Consider the following 21,664-nt stretch of genomic DNA (forward strand, 5'->3'; position numbering starts at 1 on the left):
GTCCATTTTGCTATATCAATTCATTGTGACCTAACCCTAACCCTAAGTGGAATTTTCCTCCAATGGGATTTTCCCATGTATTTTACCAGGAAACATACATAGGGCAGCCTAGAAAAGTCAGTGCCCTCCTAACCATACCCAAGCATTCCGAGTTTGTTTGCGATGTCCATTTTGCTCTAGGAGTTCATGGTGACGTAACCCTAACCCTAAGTAGAATTTTCCTCCAATGGGATTTTCCCATGTGTTTTACCAGGAAACATAGTTGCCAAGCATCCCAGTCACCATCCCAGGATCGCAGGGGTGCTGCGCCAGGGAGAACTTCCAGGATCTGTTGTAAATGCGCTCATTCACCATCGCAACTTTGAGCAGTGGTTGTTAACTGAGGAATTTGTGTACCAATCTTCCCTAAACCTTTCTGTTCTTTGAACTCTGGCGGCAGTTCCACTGACATTTTTAGCACTGTTTGTTTAAATGCACTTCCTCCACAGTGTACTATTGTGAAATATGACTAGGGTGCTGAAGGGAAGTGTATCTGCTTAGTAGCACGTAACCTGCAGTATACGGAGCTTTTGTAAGTACCGATCCAGACTTGGTTGCAAATAAATAAGAATGACTAAAAACTTTCAAAATCACACATTTTATATTTAATATAGTGCAACAAAAATAGTTAGGAATGCAAGAACTTTTACAGATTAAAAAAATAGTGTTTAAAACCATCTGATCTTAAAAATAGACAGTGAAGCTTAAAATACAACTACATTAGTTATTTTTTAGTGCTTCTTGCCTGGGACCAGCATAACTATTAAGGAAAGACTTCATTTCTTAAAACAGACACTTCTGTAGAGACTGCTCGTTCATAGTCAAAGTCTAGTATAGTTTTGCCTCTGAATGGTGAGCTTGAACGTTCTTGCTGGATCCATTCAGCCAGTTTGGAACTGGAATGTACCAGAGAGTTACTTTGACCACCGTTGGTTTGAGAGCAAACATTATTCACTTCAGGATTTTTGGTTTTGTGATGGTTGATGTAAACTTTGTATTTCAGCAGAAGTATAAAGATAAAAACAAGGACAGACGCCACAATGATGCCTCCAATGATAATAATCATAGTTCCACCAAGAAACTGTGCATGGAGGGACTGACACTGCTGGTATGCCTCCTCCGTGGAGAACTGCACACACCCTACCACGAGGGTTGCTGTCAGAGAAGTGACACCATCATCATAAACAGCAAGGACACACAGGTCATAGTCCCGCCCAGCAACCAGGTCAGTCAGGAAGAAAGACTTGCTAGAAGCTGGGATCATCCTGCAAGAGAAGACAAACTCAGTCTATATAGCACGAGAAACACACAGTATCATCCCGCTCCACTTTCATGGTTTCCTGAAATGCTAAAAGGATGAATAGGGTAGCCGTTGGCTGTGTAGGCAGCGTAAGTGTCTGTTGGTGGCCATGAGGGTGTTAAAATGGCAAGGTGTGCATTATGATATCGTGATGCCTTCTGCCTTCTTCTCCTGGCATCACAGTATTGCGCACAAGTATATATGTTTTAACATTATAATGTACTCGCCCCTGTGGACGCCTCATGCCCGTGAGTCGAAGGGGCAGCCACCAGTTACTTGCCTGGTGAACACAGGGCAACAATGACACAAAATGATGCAAGCAGGCAAACTTCACAAAGGGAATAGAGCGATGTGACTGAGCATAGACGGGCTGCTCCTTTGGCTGGCCTCTGTTGACCAACCTTCTTGCAACCATGACACCAAAGCTGACTCTGCTTGAGAAGCTTCGGTTGCCATTTTGTTCACTTTGAACAGGAAACGGCTTTGATGGCAACAGGCATTTGCCAGCTTTGGAGATCCGCCTAAAACTTCAAAGGGATGACCTTTAGCCTCTTTGGTCCAAACGCAATTGAGTGCAGACAGCTGACATGAGAAGGGATCCACTACCACCGTTTTGGATTGTTATAGCATCTTTATTAAAAGGCCGAAGCTTTCGTGAGCTGTGTCTCTTCAGGTAAACTGCAGCTGATGAAGGCTTCTGCCTTTTGATAGCATTTCCTGGTTGGAAAAGGAGCTACTGGGTATAGGATATCATGGGGCTACGGAAGGAATTTCATAAGTTTGTATTATTGTTTCTTGGTTATTAACATGGTGAGATGGATGGTCATACAAGTGCAAATAAATGCATGCATGCATACATTATTTTAGATAGCCCAGTAACCAAAGGATTCTTAAAAATAGCATTAAGCCTATTTTTATGAGGTCTTCTATAACATCAACACACAAGACTGTGTTTTTTAACTTCTTCAAGCTGATGGTGCATTCGTATTCTTTCTTTGACAAAGCAACATTATAGTCTCTCTCTCTCTCTCTCTCTCTGTATATATACATACATACATACATACATACATACATACATACATACATATACACTCTTTCTGTATATATATATACACACACACATACATAAATATTTAAATTGCTGTTTTTCAATTATGTAAAGGCCTGACATATAGGTTTCTCTCTGACTAACCTAGACATGAAATTTATTCAAGGCCATATTTCACCTGCCATGGGGAGCAGAATTGAGACTGGCAAATTGAGGAAATTAACCCAGGGAGAGAGGGGAGGGAGGGAGGGAGGGAGGGAGGAAGGAAGGAAGGAAGGAAGGAAGGAAGGAAGGAAGGAAGGAAGGAAGGAAGGAAGGAAGGAAGGAAGGAAGGAGCTCTATCCCCAGCTACTGTTAGGCTTAGGCCCAGGAAGCAATTTCAGAGAACTAGGAGACGATGAGTTCTAGTCTTGCCTTAGGCATGTGGCCGGCTGGGTGATCATGGGTCAATCACTTTCTCTCAGCCCTAGTTAGAAGGCAAGATGAAACCCCTTCCAAGAATGTGGCCAAGAAAACGAAAGGGACTACTCCAGGCAATCACCAGGAATTGAGACACAAAAATGAAATTAAATTGACCAGCCTGTTTTTTAATGCAATACTCATGTATCCTGTATGGAGTTCTAGTTTAAAAGGAACGTGAGGAACTAAGAGCCCTGGCTTGGATTTTCCCTTTTGAGTGGGAGATGTTTCTCTTTTCATTCTGCCTCATGAGGATCTTCCTTTTACCTTCCCAACTCATTCCATGCGAAGGCGTCAAGCAAGCACTTTTACTCCTCTAATCACTGAGATTCCTATCACTGCACCATGCCAGAAATAAACTTGAAACAAACCTGGCAACAATGCGTACCTGTACACCAGGATGTCATCAGCAGAACTGTTGTACTGGATCTGGAACATTCTCATCCCAGGAATATGGTGCTGTGAAGGCCACTGGATGAGGGCAGAGGATGAGGTCAGCTCAGCAATGGCCACTTTCCTCTCTTGGCGAGATTTGGTTTCATTAGAGAAGCTGGATTTGGCCGAGATGAGGATATCCGATGGGCCCGTCTCAGCTTCTTTGCCAGAGTTTGTGCTGTTAGCGAGATGAGGATATGGGCTGACCAGAAGTTCAACTGGTGCAGTGGACTCCCCTGCAGCGTTGGATGCTATACAAGTATACATGCCATGCTCTTCCATGGAAGTCTCTAAAATGTCCAAAGTCCCATTCTCATAGGAAATTGTTCGAGAAGTGTTGGAGACCAATTTTCCTCCTGGTGAAATCCAGCGCACGTATGGTTCTGGATCACCTACTGCTCTACACTTCAAGGAAACGCTCTGTCCTTCCATGATCATTTGCTTTGCCGTTCTGCGAGTGATCATTGGTGGTTCGCAAACAAACTCCTCCTCCTTAATGGACCAGAAGTACTTGCCCATCAGCTCGGGTGGGGAGGCACAGGTTTCCAGGTCATCTTCCCTAGTCAGGCGTCGCAGCCACACTAGCTCACAATTGCAGTGTAGCGGGTTCCCTCCAAAGCTCAGGACCAAAGAGGACAGGGGGGTGCCCTTGGGCTTGGCGTAGACAGGGATGCGGGAGAAAAGAGGGTCTGGAGGGATCTTCCTGAGCTGGTTAGAAGTCATGTCCAGCCGAGCCAGTTTGTGGAGATCAGAGAAGATGCCTTCAGGAACAAAATCTATGAGGTTATGATCCAAACTAATAGTATTGGCATTTGAAAGCTTCCCAACAGTTTCCCAGGGGACATTAACAAGATTGTTATAGGATAGATCCAGATCCTCAATTATGTCAATAAAATCATCAAAAGATCCAGATGAAATATAATGTAACTGGTTGTTACTGAGAATTAAGTGGCGAAGGTTGATCAACCCTTTGAAGTGATCCTCATCAATATAGGTGAGTCGGTTACTATCCAGGTGTAATGCATGAAGGCCTTTAAGATCAAAAAATGCATAAGGCATAATATGACTGATTGTGTTTCGTGATAGCGTTAAATGGATCAGGTCTGTCATGTTTGCAAAATCCTTCCTTCGCAAACTCGTGATGAAATTATCCATCAGTCGGAGTTCTGCTGTCCGTCGGTCAATGGCAGGAGGGACAAAGAGCAGCCCGTTCTTTGTGCAGAGAATGGTGAAAGAGGGGGACACCGTCTGGCAGCTGCAGCGCATGGGACACATCAGGACCCTCATAGCCATGGTGCTCATAACCAGAAGGCAGAAAACCCACTTTTCCATGGTAAGAGATAGAGGGCACCTAAAAAAAAAGAAATAGAAAAATCCATGAAGATGAATTTGAACAAAACATGCTTTAGAAGTAAAAAAACATAACGGAAAGCAGCATTTGGCTGGGAGTCTACTTGGTTACTCCTACATCGGGCTAATTTTTCAGCTAATCTATCTGCTGTAGACATTAAAAAAAAGCCTGAGACTGAAAGATGACCATGGTTGGAGTCCAGACTTTCATTCTGTGCTGCTGGCCTCTTGAATTGCTTTTTACTTAAAACAGAGTTTATTTAAAAACAAAGATTTTTTAAAAGATATAAAAGGGTGGAGGTCATACAACTATAAATTGATAGGGAGAGGAAGGAACTTCGGAGGTCTTCAATCCCCTTCCCAGGGCAAGAATTCTCTCCAATAAATGGCTTCCTAACCCTTTTCTGAAAATCTCCTATGATGCAGATGATACAATTCCCAGAGACGAGGCTCTTCCTCGGCTCTCAGTCAGAAAATCCCTCCTTGTTTTGAATTTGGATCTCTCCCTTTCTGTAAAGCTTCCGCTTTGTGGCTCTCGTCCTCCCCTTGAGGACTGCAAAGCCTCTCTCTGCAGTACAGCACGGGGTCACTAAGGGTTGAGCACAATTTGATGGCATATTATTAATGATAATCAATATTTAAGTTACATTAAAGGATTAACCAGAATCTCAAATGCATTATAGTTTATCTAACCAGAATAGCTTCAGATAAGAGATCATAGAGGCTTCAGATTTCAATACTGCCTGTCTTATGCCACATCAATAATTAATGGCAGCATTGTTCTTGCAGTTTTATATATTCTAATGTGATGTCCTTGAGGCTGGATGCACTTAGAAAGATGCATTCAGGATAGATCGGATCAATGTGCTCCTGTGAGAATTACATTTCTTCCTTTCCAGCCGCATTAATCTTTTGAAACTATTCAGGGTGCTTATTGTAGTTCATTCCAGAAACTGTTACACTGACATTGCCCCTGCTGCCTTTAAAGACAATAAATACAGTAACTCTGTTTACTGCTTCAGCAAAAAGGCAAGAAATGTTAGATAAAACCATGAAAAATAACTTATGTATGTCAGTTGGAATTTTGCCTTGGTCTGCCACAAAATGTCAGGAATGTTCAGGGCACCCCAGGAGGTGGAACTCCTCGATCTGCCACGAGGTTCTTTTTTATACCTGGATCAACTATCCTGCTGCCTGATTTGATTTCTAAGGTGAGCCAAGGGCCAAGGTGGATTGCCACATCTGTCACACTACTTTCCTACCAATTAATTCCATGGCGTTTCCTTGGCGAACCTTTTAGAGACTTGAGTGCACAAAAACTGCCCCCCACCCCCATCCCCGCTCCACCCTGTCCACTGGGCCACCCACCACCTCCACAGCCCGCCACAGATCACCCAGGCAGCCCAGCAGCGCCATGGCGGCCATGCCCTTCGCCCGTGCCCTGCAGCAGCATCTGCGCGGAATGGGGCACAAAGGGTGGGGGTCTTGTCCCCACTGCCCAGCTACCATGTCTTTGGCTCCACTGCTTCATGTGGGCCTCGCCCAGGGGCAACTCTCCTCCGGGGGGGGGGCTGCTGGTGAGGAGGGGACCGTGGGAGAAGGCAGGGCTGGGGAGATGGTGCATGCACCCACAGAGAGGGCTCCGAGTGCCACCTTTGGCTCCTGTGCCATAGGTTTGTCACCACTGTTATAATAGGTCCAGCTTGCTTTGTTTGAGGAGATGGAGCTGGTATTTGACAGTGACAGGAATACGAAAGGTATCTCACTTTTCTATCCCTAAATGGAAACTCCAACCCAGCAACCGAGATAAAACCTCCTTTGGTTAGAGTGCTAATAGCAAACTGTAATATTTAACATTGTTTCCTAATGCTGATCTTAGCAGCAGCATGTGCTTCAAAACAAAGAAACAATGTCTATTTCTGAGGCAGCGTTTCTACAAAGCACTCCAGCCGCTACCAGAAAAGATTATTCCTTATAGGACGGGCAAGGCACCATGAGACCCGTTCAGCTTCTTCGGGCTGAAAATACTGGTGATTCCTGGTTCCTATTTACTTGGCTCGCTGTGGTGGCTTTTAGCTGCACTTTGTCCATTGCTGCAAACAGAAAAATATAAGTATGATACAAATAGAAGCCTTCCAGCTAGTAGTCTTCTCATTATTTTAAAGGGCCAAATTCTTTTCCTACCACAAACATCTTGCAATAGAACACAAAGTTGACAGCAACTATTTGCACATCTCTCACTTAATTTTTATCCTCTATTATTCCAGTGTTTCAAAACTGCTCTTCTGAAAAGTCCATAAATTAAATGCAGGGGGTGGGGAAAGATTCTGCTCACTCGACAATAACCCCGTCCGGGCTGGAGAGAAGCTACTCCAAGAAGCTCAAGGATAGGCTGCCTGATGAGATCAGACCAACCCCCCCCCACTCTCGCTCAGTGTCAGGAGAGGCTACTGAAGAGCAGCTACAAGACTCCTCTCTAACTTGCTTTACACTGTAGTCTCTGAAGAAACCCTCCCTAATCTCTCTCCACCTTACGGAGGGGGGGGGGCACTCATCTCCTGGTTCCATGACCAGTGAGTCTAGAAAAGCGACCTCTTTCACATGAACATAGTATATGGGGGTTTTTTTCGGCCTGTATGTATGACCAAAATATGGTCCTGAATACAGCACTTCTTCTTTTGGGAATGTCCTTGATTCTCTTCTCCATCACAAGAGCATTTTAGTTAAGGGGCAATAATGTTTCCACACAATCAAATTCCCCCCCCCAATCACTTGAACAATCACCGATCAATATGGCGCCTAACAGTTCATGAACAGCTGATCAACAGCCACCAATTGCTCCATTTGTTGCAGCCTCCACTGAGGTTACCATCGCTGATCAATGGTTTCTGTGGCCCCCAAAGATCTACAAAGCCACCCACAACCCACATCTTCGCTCACCAGAGAAACTAAATTTGTAAACCACCAAAATTCTAAGCTCCTCAAAAAACCTGAATGTTGCCTTGGTGCCATTACAAAAACCAAAACCCACCCTGGGTTACCTGGAACGACCCAGAGAAAGAAGGTAGGTAGGGCTTAGGTTTCCTTTCTTCAGGACCTGCCGCGTCACAGATGGAAAAGATATAACTGCCACAAAATAAAAATGCTAATTTAGAATCACCGAAGGGTCTCTAGGCCATGCATCCTGTACTTTGTTTTTTTGACTGACAAACATATTCCAGGACAGGCTCAGGTCTTCTTTCCATCCCATCCTCTTTACAGAGAGATGATTCAGCAGCCTACTTTTTTTCTGCAGTGGACCCATGCATTTCCTACAAGATAAGCTTGAGCAAAATATTTCCCCTCATAAACAAAATTCTTCTTCTATCCACTGGAATCCCTTAAGTCTGCTTCTAATTTCCTTGTCATTACAAAGGTTAATTTTGTAGGGAAAAATGAACTTGAAAGTCCTAGCTTTTAACAGCTGACTCAACTACTGAATGTTCCTTCCAAAACTGCAAAATCAGAATTTGTCCCATCTTTCTTGCAAACTTGCCTACAGCCCAAAAAAACCCACGAAACAATTAAGTGCATAATTTTCAAGCCTGGCAGGCTTGTCGCCATGCAGGTATTACTCTAAGCACAGCTTTGGAACAGTTACAGTCTGTTAAAAGAACAGGGCTGCCCATTGAGGGATTCGGTATCCTTGCTTCTGCAATCAGAAAGGGTTGCAGAAGCAAGGATATGGTGCTGGACTATCTCCACAACCTGCTTTCCAGAGAAATAGCCATCTCAGCTTGCTGCAAGCAGATTGGCAAGGCCTGCTGCACTATCAAACTCTTCATAACATTCCTTTTTATGGACGATCTTTTTCCCAGAACAAAACACACCTTGGTGTGGGAATCTTAAGGCCATATTGACCTTTGGTTATCCAAATGGAAGCCCAAGCACTTCCTAAAGAAACCATTCCCTTTATAATCAGCAGGAACACATCAGAAACAAATCCACCATATCACAAAAGTTCTTTGGTGTCTCCTTTGAGAGGGACTTAAAAGGTTCCATTTACAGTGCAATGGCACCAGAGTGAGGAGAGGGCGCACCTCCAGATCTCCAGAGAAAGGCTGTTCCCAAGAGAAAGGCCATGGTGGAGAAACATCATCTCTAACTTGCCCACTCTGGATTCTCACTCGCAGCCTTCCTTCTCAAGACATGTGGACCATACAGGGAGATTCCAGTCTGTCTTAATCCCACTACAGGGTGTTAGTCCGGCTCCATTTGAGATGCTGGGTCAAGTTCTGTAGACCTCAGTTCAAAAAAAGGCATTGGTAACATTGAGCGAGTCCAGAGACGGGCAACAAAATGGTGCAAAGTTTGAGGGACAAAACCTATCAGGAGAGATTGAAGGAACTGAATATGCACAGCCTGGAGGACAGAAGGGAATGGGGGTACATGATTGAAACCTTTGAATATATTAAGGGTGCCAATAAGATTCTAGAAGACAGTGTTTTCAATATTAAAATATTGACATTTTATTGAAATACTACAATATTTCAGTTTTCTATGCTTCCAGGTTCTCTTTCCTCATTCTAGAAATAGGGATGTTTTGTCTTCTACTACTAAGCTTCTCTGAACAATGAAGAGACATCAGTTCCAGATTCTGAAGGGACAGAGAGCAACAGAGCAACCTTTTGACCAGGCAGAAAAAGTACAGACAGAGGGGAGGAAAGAGGCAAGATAAGGAGAGATTCTGCTCTTACTTTTAAAGTATTCCTTAAGTTCACTGCTAAATGAGCTCCAGCCATGCATCTACTTCCTTCAGAAGCTCCTTCCTGTTGGATGAACTTGATGTGATAAGTCTTCTACACAAACTTGCATTTTCTCTGCTAACCCAGCAGTTCTAGTGGTCTTGGAGGAAGTCATTCTCCCTGCAATTACAGAGACCATTTTTTGTACTGGAATTCTACTATAGCAGAAACTTTGGCAGGTGATGGAACAGATTGCAATAAAATGGCTATGTATGGACACGTGTATATAATAAAAGGGGCTGTGTATTAATACAAGCATGTATTTCTGTTTATATGGCTGCCCATCTCAGCAAGGTAAATCTGAGCAGCAAACACAATTAAAAATATCAGCATATTAAGAAAAATATAGAAATGTAAAAACCACATAAATATATTTTAATATCTTTAGTTCTGGAGAGGGTAGCACTGCCCTTGCCAGACCCAGTACATAACTCCCAACTACTGCTGAAAGAGCAGGTGGCAGTCGTGGCTAGGAGAGCCTTTGTGCAACTTCAGGTTGTGCACCAGTTGTGCCCTTTTCTGGATTGAGAATCCCTGCGCTCAGTCACTCAGGCCCTAGTTATCTCTCACTTGGACTACTGCAATGTGCTCTACATGGGGTTACCCTTGAAGAGTATTTGGAAGCTACAAGTGGCTCTGAATGCAGCTGCATGGACAGTTCTTACACTGGTTACCCATTTGCTTCCAGGTCCAATTCAAGGTGTTGCTTATCACCTTTAAAGCCCTTTACGGCAGGGGTCCAAGTTACCTGAGGAGGATCCTGAGGATCCTTCTCACTCCAATGCGATTGGCTCACCACCGACGCCAGCAGAAGGGGCATGCTGCAGACCCCACTGATCAAGGAATTTGGGCTGGTGGTGTCCAGCAGATGAGCCTTTTCTGCTGCAGCACTCATCCTGAGGAACCCCACAGCCCTCGGGGTGAGCTCTGTCCCCATCCTTGTGGCCTTCTGTCTTAAAACCTGGCTCAGCCAGTTGGCCTGGAGCCTGGATGGGGCCTTGTCACCTTGTGGTTACTGGATTAACTAGAAGATTCCCCCCTCTGCTCTATTATTTCCCCACCCCATCTCTGCTATTTCAGCTATTTCTTGTTAATTTTATTGTATTTATTGTCCCACTGAATTGTTTTAATTTTTATACTATAGTCTTATTACATTATAAGCCACCCAGAGTTGTGTGACAGTGAGAATAAATGTAATAAATAAACAAATAAACAAGCAGGAAGGCAAATTAAAATGAAAGCAAGAAAAAATTCCATCTGTAATAAACTAATACTTCACTGGCTCAACTAATGGATGAGCAAAGGCCCAGGGTGAGTTTGTCCTTTTCAAAGCTAGAAGGTAATAATCTCCTCAGCACTTTGTAACAGAAGCAGCTGCCATTCCAATGGAAAAAAGACACCTGTGTGTGACATCACAGCAGACACCCATGTGCCCATGTGCCCCCTGATGCCCAATGCAAACAAATCAACTACACTGTGGCATCCTGAACTCCATTTTTGCACTCCACCCTCTGCAGTTGTTGGTGAGAGGATTCCTCACTGCAGACCTCATTGCTCCAGCTGCAAAGCCACACATTATGCCAACCGTCTGGAATCCAGCTTAATGCCCTGACCCTGCACTGGTTTTCAAGGTGCTTCATCAGAAGTTAAGTAGAAATACAGAGCATAACTAGAAACATCCAACTACTGTGGCAGTTACAACTATGAGTGGCACAATTCCATTCCCCACTTAACTTCCGTCAAGAGCACGTACAACATGACCAGATCAGGGCCTCATCCAGTACAGAATCCTGCCTCTGCAGCAACCAACCAGGTGCTTCTTTGGGGAAGCATTCGAGCAGGAGACTGGGGCTCTCTCGGCTTCCCCAGCAGCGGTTCTCTCTGCAAGGCTGCCCCTGTGACCAGAGGCCATTGCCTACTTGGCGCCTGGTGCTTTCACTCCTTTTCTAAAGCCAAGTCCTTGGCCATGCCTAACCTTCCATCCTCTGTCATCTGTTTCAAGTCTCCTGCTGGAGAACAATTTATCTTGAACAGTAAAGGGATGCATTGCTGAAGGCTTTTGAGCATCTAGAGGCCAGGATGGCGCTTTCCCCATTTCTAGCACTGAGAACCAAAAGCATGAACTACCATCTGCTGAAGGAGAGAAAGCTTCCACCTACCAGAAACAAACCCATTTAATAATGGTGAAACAAGAGGATCCATTTAGGTGGCTGACTTTGCTAGTTCTATGCTCAGTGCTCTTCAGGGTGTACCAACACTTATATGCAAAATAGGCCATTTCTTTCATCAAATAAACAGAATGTGTTTCAGAAAGAGAAGAATCACAAATATGAGACACTGATAATTCACACTTTACCCCTTCATTTAATAAAGAAAGATACAGAATTTGTACCTGCTCCTATTTCACATCCAGTGTATTTTCTTCCCACACGTCCCTATGCAACAAAGTTTTACGGCAGCTTTCTTTTGCTCAAATTCTATCATTGATGGTTGGAGTCGTTTCAAATCGCTGGTCTTTTTCAATAAGTTGATGGCAAATTCCACCTTTTTCAGACAGTTTTCCCAAGCAGGAAAGGTGAAAGTGCCCAATAAGCTCCAATCTGGACTCTATATTTGAAACTCAGGAGCTGGCTTCTTATGGAATATGGAAGAAAGATCAGGTGGGACACCAAAGAAGCATCCCCCAATTCATCTTATAAGTGCTGCATGCCACTTGTTCCCTTATACCAGCTCGACTGCCATATAATTTGTACCCTTTAAGTTTTTAGCTAAAAATTATTCAAAAGAGAGTTTGCAAATTAAAAGCAATTCTGCTATAGCCATTGTCATTTTAGTGGGATAATGCAAAATTGAAGGAATAGGGTTGCCTTCTAAAATGTAATCTTTACTTATTTTAACTCTTACATTTCATCCAACATTTCAAAGTGTCTTGCACCTCTTGAGTGCAAAGCTTCCTCCCCCAAAACATCTGGCTCTAGTGCAGAAAAAAATCTGCAACTCCCTGTTTTGCCCAGCCATGAGGCTGACAAGCCAGCCAACCCCATCTCTACAAACAGCTCTTGCTGGGCCTGGGGATGAAACCAACATTTCATCAGAATCAGAATAGATCTGGAAGGGACCTTGGAGGTCTTCTAGTGCAACCCCCTGCTCAAGAAGACTCTATGCCATTTCAGATAAGTGGCTGTCCAATCTCTTCTTAAAAACCTCCAGTGATGCAGCACCCACAACCTCTGGAGGCAAGACATTCCACTGATCAATCGGAAATTTCTCCTTAGTTCTAGTTTGGTTCTCTCCTTGATTAGTTTCCATCCATTGCTTTTTGTCCTGAACTCTGGTGCTTTGACCCTTTCCTCTTTGTGGCAGCCCCTCAAATATTGGAACACTATCATGTCCACCCTTGTCCTTCTTTTCTCTAGACTAGCCAAATCCAAATCCTGCAACCATTCTTTATATCTTTTAGTCTCCAGACTTTTAATCATCTTAGTTGCTCTTCTTTGCACTTTTTCCAAAGCCTCAACATCTTTTTTGTAATGTGGTGACCAAAACTGGATGCAGTATTCCATGTGTGCCCTTACTAGGGCTTTATAAAGCCATACTAATACTTTACGTGATTTTGATTCTATGCCTCCATTTATACCACCAAGGATTTTTTGGCTGCTGCTGCACACTGCTGGCTCATGTTTAAGTTATCATCCACAAAGACTCCTAGATCCTTCTCACAGTTACTGCTTTTGAGCCAGATTTCACCTAATGATTACTTGTACCTTTGGTTTTCCCTGCCTAAGTCTAAAACCTTGTTTTTCTCCACACTACATTTCATGTTGTTGGATAGGGCCCATTGTTCAAATCTGTCAAGATCATTTTGGATCCTGAGCTTGTCTTCTGGAGTGTTGGCTATTCCTGCCAGCTTAGTGTCATTTGCAAATTTTATGAGTTCCCCTTCTCTTCCCTCATCTAAGTCATTAATGAAGATATTGAAGAGTACTGGGCCTAAGACGGAGCCTTGTGGCATCCCACTGCTTACTTCCCTCCATTTAAATGTAGTACCATTGAGGACGATTCATTGAGCACATTTTGTCAGCCAGTTACAAATCCATCTGGTGGTGACTAAATTAAAAGACCAGTGAAATGCTGGTGGTTTACTTTGTCAAAGAATGAAAAAAGATTGGTTTGGCATGATCTATTTTTAACAAACCCATGCTGGCTTTTAATTATAACTTTATTTGTCTAGATATTTGGAGATCTGTTTTTTATTATCATTTCCAGTATTTTTCCAGGTACTGATGTTAGGCTAATTGGTCTGTAGTTTCCTGAGTCTGCTTTTTTTCCCTTTTTGTAGATGGGAATCACACCATCTCTTTTCCAATCCTCAGGTAATTCCCTGGTGTTCCAGGATTTTTGAAATATATGATAAAATGGTTCTAAGATGATATCTGCCAGCTCCTTCAGAATTCTGGGATGTAAACCATCAGATCCCGGTAATTTATATTTGTCAAGATCGGATAGGTGTTCTCTATCCAATTTTCTTGCTTATTTAATTTTTATTTTTAGTCTGTCTTTTACAGTTAGATTTTTGGTAGGTTGGGCTATACTTTCTTTTTGCATGAAGACTGATGCAAAGAATGAGTTAAGCAGCTCCGCTTTCTCTCTACTGCCTATTACTTCCTTGCCATCTTCTCTCTTAAGTAGACCTACTGTTGTCAACGCCGCTAACATTGGATGTTCTTGCTTTGACAACAGAGTTAAATGATGCTGGGAGGGGGGATGTGGATGAGAGTCCAGTTAGTCATAACATCAATAACTCAGCAGTGGGAATCAAGGTTATTGTGTCCAGAGCTGATAAAGGTTTGGTGGGCTGGAGAGCTGAGGAGAAAGCCTGTGCTTCAAGCTAATTGGGGAATGTGATTTATGACAGTTAATTGGAGAAGGGAATTGTGCTTTGCTAGTTTGTGCCCAGGGGAGGGGAATTGGCTTTAACTATGTAGTGCCAATACTTCTTTTCTCGAATAAAAGATTCGTTAAGGTAAACAATGCCTCAAAGTTCTTTTAAAGAGTTTCATCTGTCAGAACCATGACACTGTTTCCTTGACTTTTTTCTTGTTATTTATATGTTGAAAGAAACTTTTTAAAATTATCTTTGATTTTTGTTGCAAGTCTTTGTTCATTCTGAGCCTTAGCTTTCCTGACTTCATCTTTGCAAAAGAATAACAAAAAACCTACACCAACAACAGAATGTACAATATAGCTATTAATTTTTATTTTATTTTCAGAAAATGTACAAAAGTTAAGAATAGTTAAATGGTACAGTGACTACTTTTTCTACTTATTGCTATGAATCAGTTTGGAAAAAGTTCACATAAAATCACTAGATAAGGTTGATCGTTAGCAGCTCTCAATTATCCCAAAGGTGCTTTATCAAAAGGCACCTTTGGAGTAATTGTTTCTTGAAGACATTTCACTTCTCATCCAAGAAGCTTCTTCAGTTCTGATTGAATGGAGGGGGAGGAAGGATTTATATTCCTTGCAGTCATCTGGCTGTTAGCACTCTCTCTGAGAGTCATTGAGGCCACTTGGGGGTTCATCTGGATCACCTGAATAGTGCAAATGGGTGGAACCTTCTTGGAACTGCTGAAAGAACTGTGTTGTAAACAAGAGATGGGGGGCCTCATTCCCGTCCCCTTCTGTTGAGGGAGATCTGTTCAATTTGAACATAGATGGCCTCTTTGACCCCTCTTTCAAACCAGCAGTCCTCCCTATCCAGAATGTAGACTTTGCTGTCTTCAAAAGAGTGGTATTTGTCTTTCAAATGCAGATGGACTGCTGAATCTTGGGTTTGTTCTCCTATGTTGTACCATGCATTTATGAAGTGGTTGTTTTGTTTCTCCAATGTACAGATCTGCACATGTCTCACTACCTTCTACTGCATATATTACATTGCTCAGTTTATGTCTGGATGTTTTATCCTTGGAATGGACAAGCTTCTGCCTGATCTATATGGGGGAAGGGTTCTGTAATCAACTCTGTAACATCAGCTCTTTAGTTCACATGGGAAGATGTCAAGGAAAATAGTCTGGCTTTCTTGGACTGAGCAGTACACATTAAGGAAAACAGAAGCCTTAACCCTGAAGTTTACAGAAAACCCACACACAGAAATCAGTGTTTACATTTTGATTCTCATCACCCATTGGAACACAAAATGGGAGTGATCAGAACCTTACACCACTGGGCTGAAGGTTTGCCTACTAGTAAAGAGGGAAAAGCAGAAGAATTAAAACACATCAAGGAAGCTCTCAGAACTTGTGACTATCCCAACTGGGCCTTCAAATCCAAAAAAGGACCCAGCAAGAGCTCCTCCATAACAAACAAAGAAGAGAATAACAAACGTGCTTTTTCGAGAGGCAACTGGACTTTCTTGTTTTTCTTTGAAGACATTTCTCTTCTCATCCAAGAAGCTTCTTCAGCTCTGATTGGATGGTGGGGAGTGGAAGGATTTATATTCCTTACAGACAGCTAGTCATTTGCATTCTTTTAGTTGTCATTCCATACATTGCAGGAATATCTGAAAACCTCAGGAAGATTTTCAACCAACACAATATACATACACACTTTAAACTCCAAAATATACTAAGGCAGAAACTTGCCCACCCCAAGGACAAAACACCAGACATAAAATGAGCAATGTGATATATGCAATACAAGGGAGTGAGACATTTCCAGATGCATTTGGAAAAACAAAACAATGGTGAAAAAAGTTAGGTTCTACATTTAGGCAAGAACAGAGCAGCAAAGGTTGATGCCCAAGGTAAAGCAGCCTGACCATTACACCTTCCCATCCCACTCCCTGCCCCAATGGAAATGGCTCTCAGTGAGCCAAGAAAGGCTGAAAATAGTTTTTCCTGCACAACTGCCAAGTAAATACAAACTTTTAACAAGGCCCTCAAAAGCAGCCTCCTAACCCCTCCCGGAAAGCAGGCTGGACCTGATGGGAAGCCTTGTACTTTGAAGATTGACGGACTTCCAAAAAATAACCAGAGGGTGATCCTCAGGCATGGTAACTATGAGAAGTATTCAGAAGAGAGAAACCACCTACTGTTACAGCTCATCCTTGACTTACAACCATTCATTTATTGATTGCTCAAATTTACAGTGGCACTGAACAAAATTACTTATGACCAGTTCTCACTCATCACTGCAGCATCCTCACAGTCACATTATCAAATTTTGGGAATTTGGCAACTGACAAGTATTTACAAAGGTTGCCACATCCTGTATTTAAAGCCCAGATTGTTCTAAGTAGGAAAACCTCAACATTCAGGGGTGGGGGTGGGGGTCAAGCTCCTTTCACTGAGTGTGTCAGGTACCCATCTATTGGAGATGCTTCATTTTTGATGGGCAAAATAACTTCTTCCTGCTCTATGATTCTGTGGCTGCATCTGCAATAGAGAGAGAGAAGCCGCAGGACTTTCCTGCACTCTCCAGAAGCAATGGCTAGAAATGGGGGGCTTCGAAGTCAGTTGAAATTTGAACAGCTGCTACCAGTAGTATTTCCATTTCAACTGACCAGGGAACCCTGCGGAGCAAGAGTTAGTCTATTTGAGAAACTAAAAAAAGACCCAAAGCCTTGCCTTGGCCCTTGACAGGTAGCAAATCTCTCTCACATTGATGATGTTACCTAATTGGGTAATGAAATGTTTGGAAGCAAACAGCCAAGCTCAAAGAGCATCAAGGTCTCCACACTTAGTAGAGGAAACCTTGGTTTTAGTTAGAATTGATGCACTTATCCTGCAGTTTAGAACAATAAAATTGGACACAATTTGCAGCTAAACTATAGCTCTTAATTCAGGAGATTCATACAGCTCCGCACTAATGACACTCAGAAAATCATTAAAAAGGTGGTTGTTCTTCCAGGTCTTGGCACAGGTTGTGATTGTGAAGACCTTATATGTTTGGCTTATTTGTTTTTTGTTTTTTTTTAATTGGTCTTACAGTCACCTTTTAGGCAACTTACCATTCTCTTAGGCATCTCTTAATGTATCTGCAGCTGCTAAGTGGTACAGAGGATGCCAAAAGGGGTTTATTTCCATGCTGATCCAATGCAAATGGATAAATGCAGGACATAAATAAATAAACAAAGACCAGTTTTCAGCACAAACACCCAAGGCATCGGCACTAAAGAGAGGCCCTGAAGGAAGAAGGCACTCCTTGTGAAAATGATGCCTATACCTTTTTAAACAGAGGTCTCCCTCTCTCTCTCTCTCTCTCTCTCCCCCCCTTTCCCACATGCATATCTATGTCCTTTTTACACAGGATCAAGAGTTGAAATAAAGGAAAGAGATCTCCACTTTAGGTTTCATTCCAGAGATCCTGAACAGAAACTTGGCAGAATTCAAAATTTTGACAGCCACTTTGCGCATAGAAAACAAAGAAAGCTGGGCAACCAGATGGCCCAGTGGGACTCCACACACATGAACACCCAGACTTCCTGAGCATGAGGCCCTGACCGATTGCCTCTGCACAATGGTGCTCCAGTGAGCCAACAGCCAACAACTCCACAGAATCCGAGGCCCACCTGCTGCAGGAAAGAGATGATGGGCCCACAGGTCTTGCTATCCCACAGGAGCGTCACAGAAGTCACAGACCCACCCCATCCCTTTGGGCCGCCATCAGCAGCAGCAGCAGCAGCAGCAGCAGCAAAGCAATGAGATGGAGCCAAAGGCCCTTCAAAATGCCCAGGCATGTAGAGCAAGGTGAGCTATACTATGGGATCCAGCAGGGAAAAAACTCTCCAAAGAGGCTCCCCTCTAGCAGAAGCCTCGGAAACAGGCTGGGTGGCCTCTTCGTTAAGCCACGCCCACCTTTACATTTCAAGGCACCCATTTTTTCTTTCGGAGGAGTTGCTGTGGCTGTTGTACTCTTGATTTATGCAATTATTGACGTTTTTCCATGCAAATAATGTATTTGATTAAAACATTAAACAATTCTAAAACATTTTTTTTTAAAAAACCCACAACATTCTATTCGTGTTTCACATACAAAACATAAAAAGCGTTAATCGCACGTGGGTCTGCCGGCCATCCTCCGGCAGCGTCCTTTCCCACAGGATCAGGCCCCACCCCGCCAGCTGAGCAGAGAGCGGAGACACCGGCTGAGAAGCCGCAGGTCGCAGCACTCCAGACAGGCACAGGGCCGGTCCTCACGTGCACACCGGTCCAGGAACGAGCCGGCCGCAAGCGTCACTCGAGGGTCCCTACTATTTCAGCTGGGGAACAAGGGGAGGCCTGGCAGGGACGAGTTCTGCCGCTGAAAGACTGGTTCAGGACCCTCCTCTAGCCGGCCAGCTGTGGCAAAGGAAAGAGCAGCCGCATCGCCTTGCACCGGCGCGCTCGGTAGCCGCACCGCCCGGGAGGGGCAAGAGAGGACGGTCCTTCCCTCCCTTGATGACAGCGGGGAAAGTCCATCGAGAACCACCGCAGCAGCTTTCACAGTCTAACCACCGGGATGAAGGAGGGGCCATCCTTTGATAAGCGACCCCCCCCCCGCACACTAGCAAACGAGCCCGGCGATCTGGATATGGTTGCCCAGCGGAGGAGGGGTCCCCCAGATATACACCGGCGCGTTCCCACCGCGCTGCCAAGGGGGCTGGGCCGAAGACAGCAAATAAACCTTCTTCGCCTGAACGTGGCACCCAGAGCGGCGCGGCTCCCGGCTACAAAGGCTGCCCTGCGGAGAGGCCCCCGGGCCGCCGCCCCAAGACCTGCAGAAAGCGGAGAGGGCGGCGGCCTCTGCAGCTGAAGGCCAAGAGAAAGCGCAGCAAGTGCCAGTGGCGAGGGCGCCCCAGCGGGCTGGAGACCAGACGCGTCCGATACCGGCCGGCTTCTCCTGGCGGCGAAGCCCGAACCCGGCGTCTTCTGCCTGGCGACGGGCGCTGCGCTGCCCCGTTCGTCGTGAGATCCCCTCGTTGTCCGGTTCGGTTCGAGGCTGCCTTGGCGCCACAGGGGAAGCAGGTGCTCGCCACTCCCCACTAGGGGTTCCCCGCCGCCAGGCGGGCACTTCGGAGCAGCCGCCCAGAACGGCCAGTAGGGGCCACGCGTGAGCTGCCGACAAGGGCGCATCCACCTCGGAAGAGGCCTGGCACGAGTGGAAACAGGCCGGTTCCGCCAGCAGCAAGAGCGCGCCCCGCGCACACACCCGCGCGCACACACCCCAAGCTTCGAAGCGCCTCCTCCTCCCGCTGCCCCGCTTCACACCAACGGGGCCCGATGGAATGGAACCGCGGCCGCACCGGTAAACACCAAACACGGTTACGGCTCACGCAGAAGCCGCGCTGCGGCTTCCACGCAGGGAGGAGCTCAAACTACGCCCTACTCGCCTCCCTTCTCACCTTGAGGCCTGCCATCGGTTGGGAAGGGGCTCGACCTGCCTGCCGCCGGCCCCTTGCCAGCGACAATCGTCCTCACCCCCGCCCCGGAGAGTGAGCAAGACCAGGTCGCTCGCCTACGTCGAGCTCCGGCGCGCCGGCCGGGAAGCCCTCCGCTCGTGGCGGCTCCTCCGTCTCCTCCGCGAAGGCTGATCTGCGACCGGGATGACAGGCGGTGTCTGCGCAATTCTGGGCGAAGGCGGATTGCCGCCGCGACGCCCCTCTGGCCGCGCGCTTTTACCTGGCCCGACGGCCACCGTTCGCGGCCGCGCCTCCCCTGCGCGCCCGGGTTGGTAGGCGAGGCTGGCCATGCGCTCGCCCGGAGAGGCTCCTCCTGCCGGCTCGTCACACGCGCGGCATCGTCAGCCGGCGCTACGCACTCTCTCGCGGCTCCTTTCCTCCTGACGCTCCCGCGCGGTCTCCGCAACCGAGCACGCCCGCTCGGCTGCTGAGTGGGGCAGCTGCAGCTAATGAGTTGCCGGCTCTGAACGAAGTCGCTGCTGCCGGTGTCAGAAGATGTGGGACGGTGGGGGTCGGATACACCCCTGCCCCTCTTTCTCGGGAGGGGGCCAGCAAGCAAACCAACCGACGGCTATGTTGAAGCTCACAGGATTTCTGGCAATTCTGCGCTTGGTGCACCTGCGTTTTCCTGCTGGCCCCAGCCATCTCCCATGCCCAGAAAGTGTTCCATTGCTCCTGGTTCCAGGCTGAGGATTCCTCAAACCCGGGGCAGACTGAGTCTAAAAACTACTGCAGGAAAGGGCAGGCCTCTGCTTGGCAGGAATGCCGCTTGCCTTGACCCTTGGTCTCCTTTCCTGAGCCCATGGACAAGAGGAAAGGGTTGTCTTCATTTCAATGGAGAGAAAAAAACAGGCATGCTGAGTAAATTGCATGGAGTTCTGCCAGCCTCGTTTGATGTGCGTATGAGAAATACTCTTCCTGGTTGGCCCTTAGCCAAGAAGCCATTATTGTAATATGGCAGTCGGTCAATGGTGGTGGTGTGTGGAGCAGATCTTGGGACTTGCAATTAACCACAACGGTGGTTAAATTCTTACCTGTCAAAATGTTGGACAGAGACCCAGCCAGAGATGGGCTCCGGGCTGTTGCTATCTGAGTGTCTTGGTCTGGAGCTGCTTAGCAACAGCAGGGAAAGCCTCAGAGCACAGATCGCCCAGACATCCAAGCACAGGCAAGCAGTTGGTGGGCAGCTCAGTGCCTTTTCTCTGGGTTGCCGATTTCCTGTGTGACTTGCTCATAAAGACTTGGCAGCCCCTGAAACAAAGCTGTGTTGGCAACTAGACATTCTGTGGCTTGGGAAGCCAAATGCAGGAGGACCTTACAGAGTTCCTAGCAGCTGAATGAATGTCCTTTACAGACCTGGTGCTGCAATGGTTAGAATGCAATACTGCAGGCTACTTCTGCTGACTGCCGGCTGCCAGCAGTATGGCAGTTCAATTCTCATCGGCTTCAGGCTCAATGGTACTACCTCCACATGGAGAGAAGCAGTGGGGTACCGCAAGGCTCCGTCTTAGGCCCAGTACACTTCAATATCTTCATTAATGACTTAGATGAGGGAATAGAAGGGAAATTCATTAAATTTGCAGATGACACTAAACTGGCAGGAATAGCCAACATCTCAGAAAACAAGCTCAGGATCCAAAAAGATCTTGACAAACTTGAACAATGGGCCCTAACCAGAAAAATGAGTTTTAATGTAGAGAAAAGCAAAGTTTTACATTTAGGCAGGAAAAATCAAATATAAAAGTACAGATTAGGTGAGACCTGGCTCAGAAACAATAACTGAGAGGGATCTAGTGGACGATCATTTGACT

At 45.6% G+C, this 21,664-nt stretch overlaps 1 protein-coding gene across 2 annotated transcripts; it reads right to left on the reverse strand.

Moving 5' to 3' along the window:
- Positions 1 to 625: 625 nt before the first annotated feature.
- LOC120299047 (leucine-rich repeat and fibronectin type III domain-containing protein 1-like protein) lies at positions 626 to 21,387 on the reverse strand. 2 transcript variants are annotated; one of them, XM_039323445.1, is made up of 4 exons: positions 19,797 to 21,387; positions 9,368 to 9,535; positions 3,235 to 4,632; positions 626 to 1,304 (listed from the first exon to the last, which is right to left on the reverse strand). In XM_039323445.1, exons 3-4 carry the CDS (start codon positions 4,611 to 4,613, stop codon positions 803 to 805), a joined length of 1,881 nt encoding a protein of 626 aa, XP_039179379.1. In that variant the 5' UTR covers positions 4,614 to 4,632; positions 9,368 to 9,535; positions 19,797 to 21,387; the 3' UTR covers positions 626 to 802. The 2 variants fall into 2 exon arrangements, with proteins under 2 accessions (XP_039179379.1, XP_039179378.1); XM_039323444.1 differs by lacking the exon at positions 9,368 to 9,535 and having other exon boundaries at positions 19,797 to 21,386.
- Positions 21,388 to 21,664: the final 277 nt, after the last annotated feature.

The sequence above is a fragment of the Crotalus tigris genome, unplaced genomic scaffold, assembly GCF_016545835.1.
Source record: "Crotalus tigris isolate CLP2741 ecotype Arizona unplaced genomic scaffold, ASM1654583v1 scf7180000024185.43741, whole genome shotgun sequence".
NCBI classification, from domain to species: domain Eukaryota; kingdom Metazoa; phylum Chordata; class Lepidosauria; order Squamata; family Viperidae; genus Crotalus; species Crotalus tigris.

What these genes read in the sequence shown, in the direction of transcription:
- LOC120299047 (XM_039323445.1), bottom strand. Translation starts at nt 4,613, where the DNA reads ATGGAAAAGTGGGTTTTCTGCCTTCTGGTTATGAGCACCATGGCTATG. An exon ending in GATGACATCCTGGTGTACAG is followed by an intron (nt 1,305 to 3,234) that starts GTACGCATTGTT and finishes CTTCTCTTGCAG; the next exon opens with GATGATCCCAGCTTCTAGCA.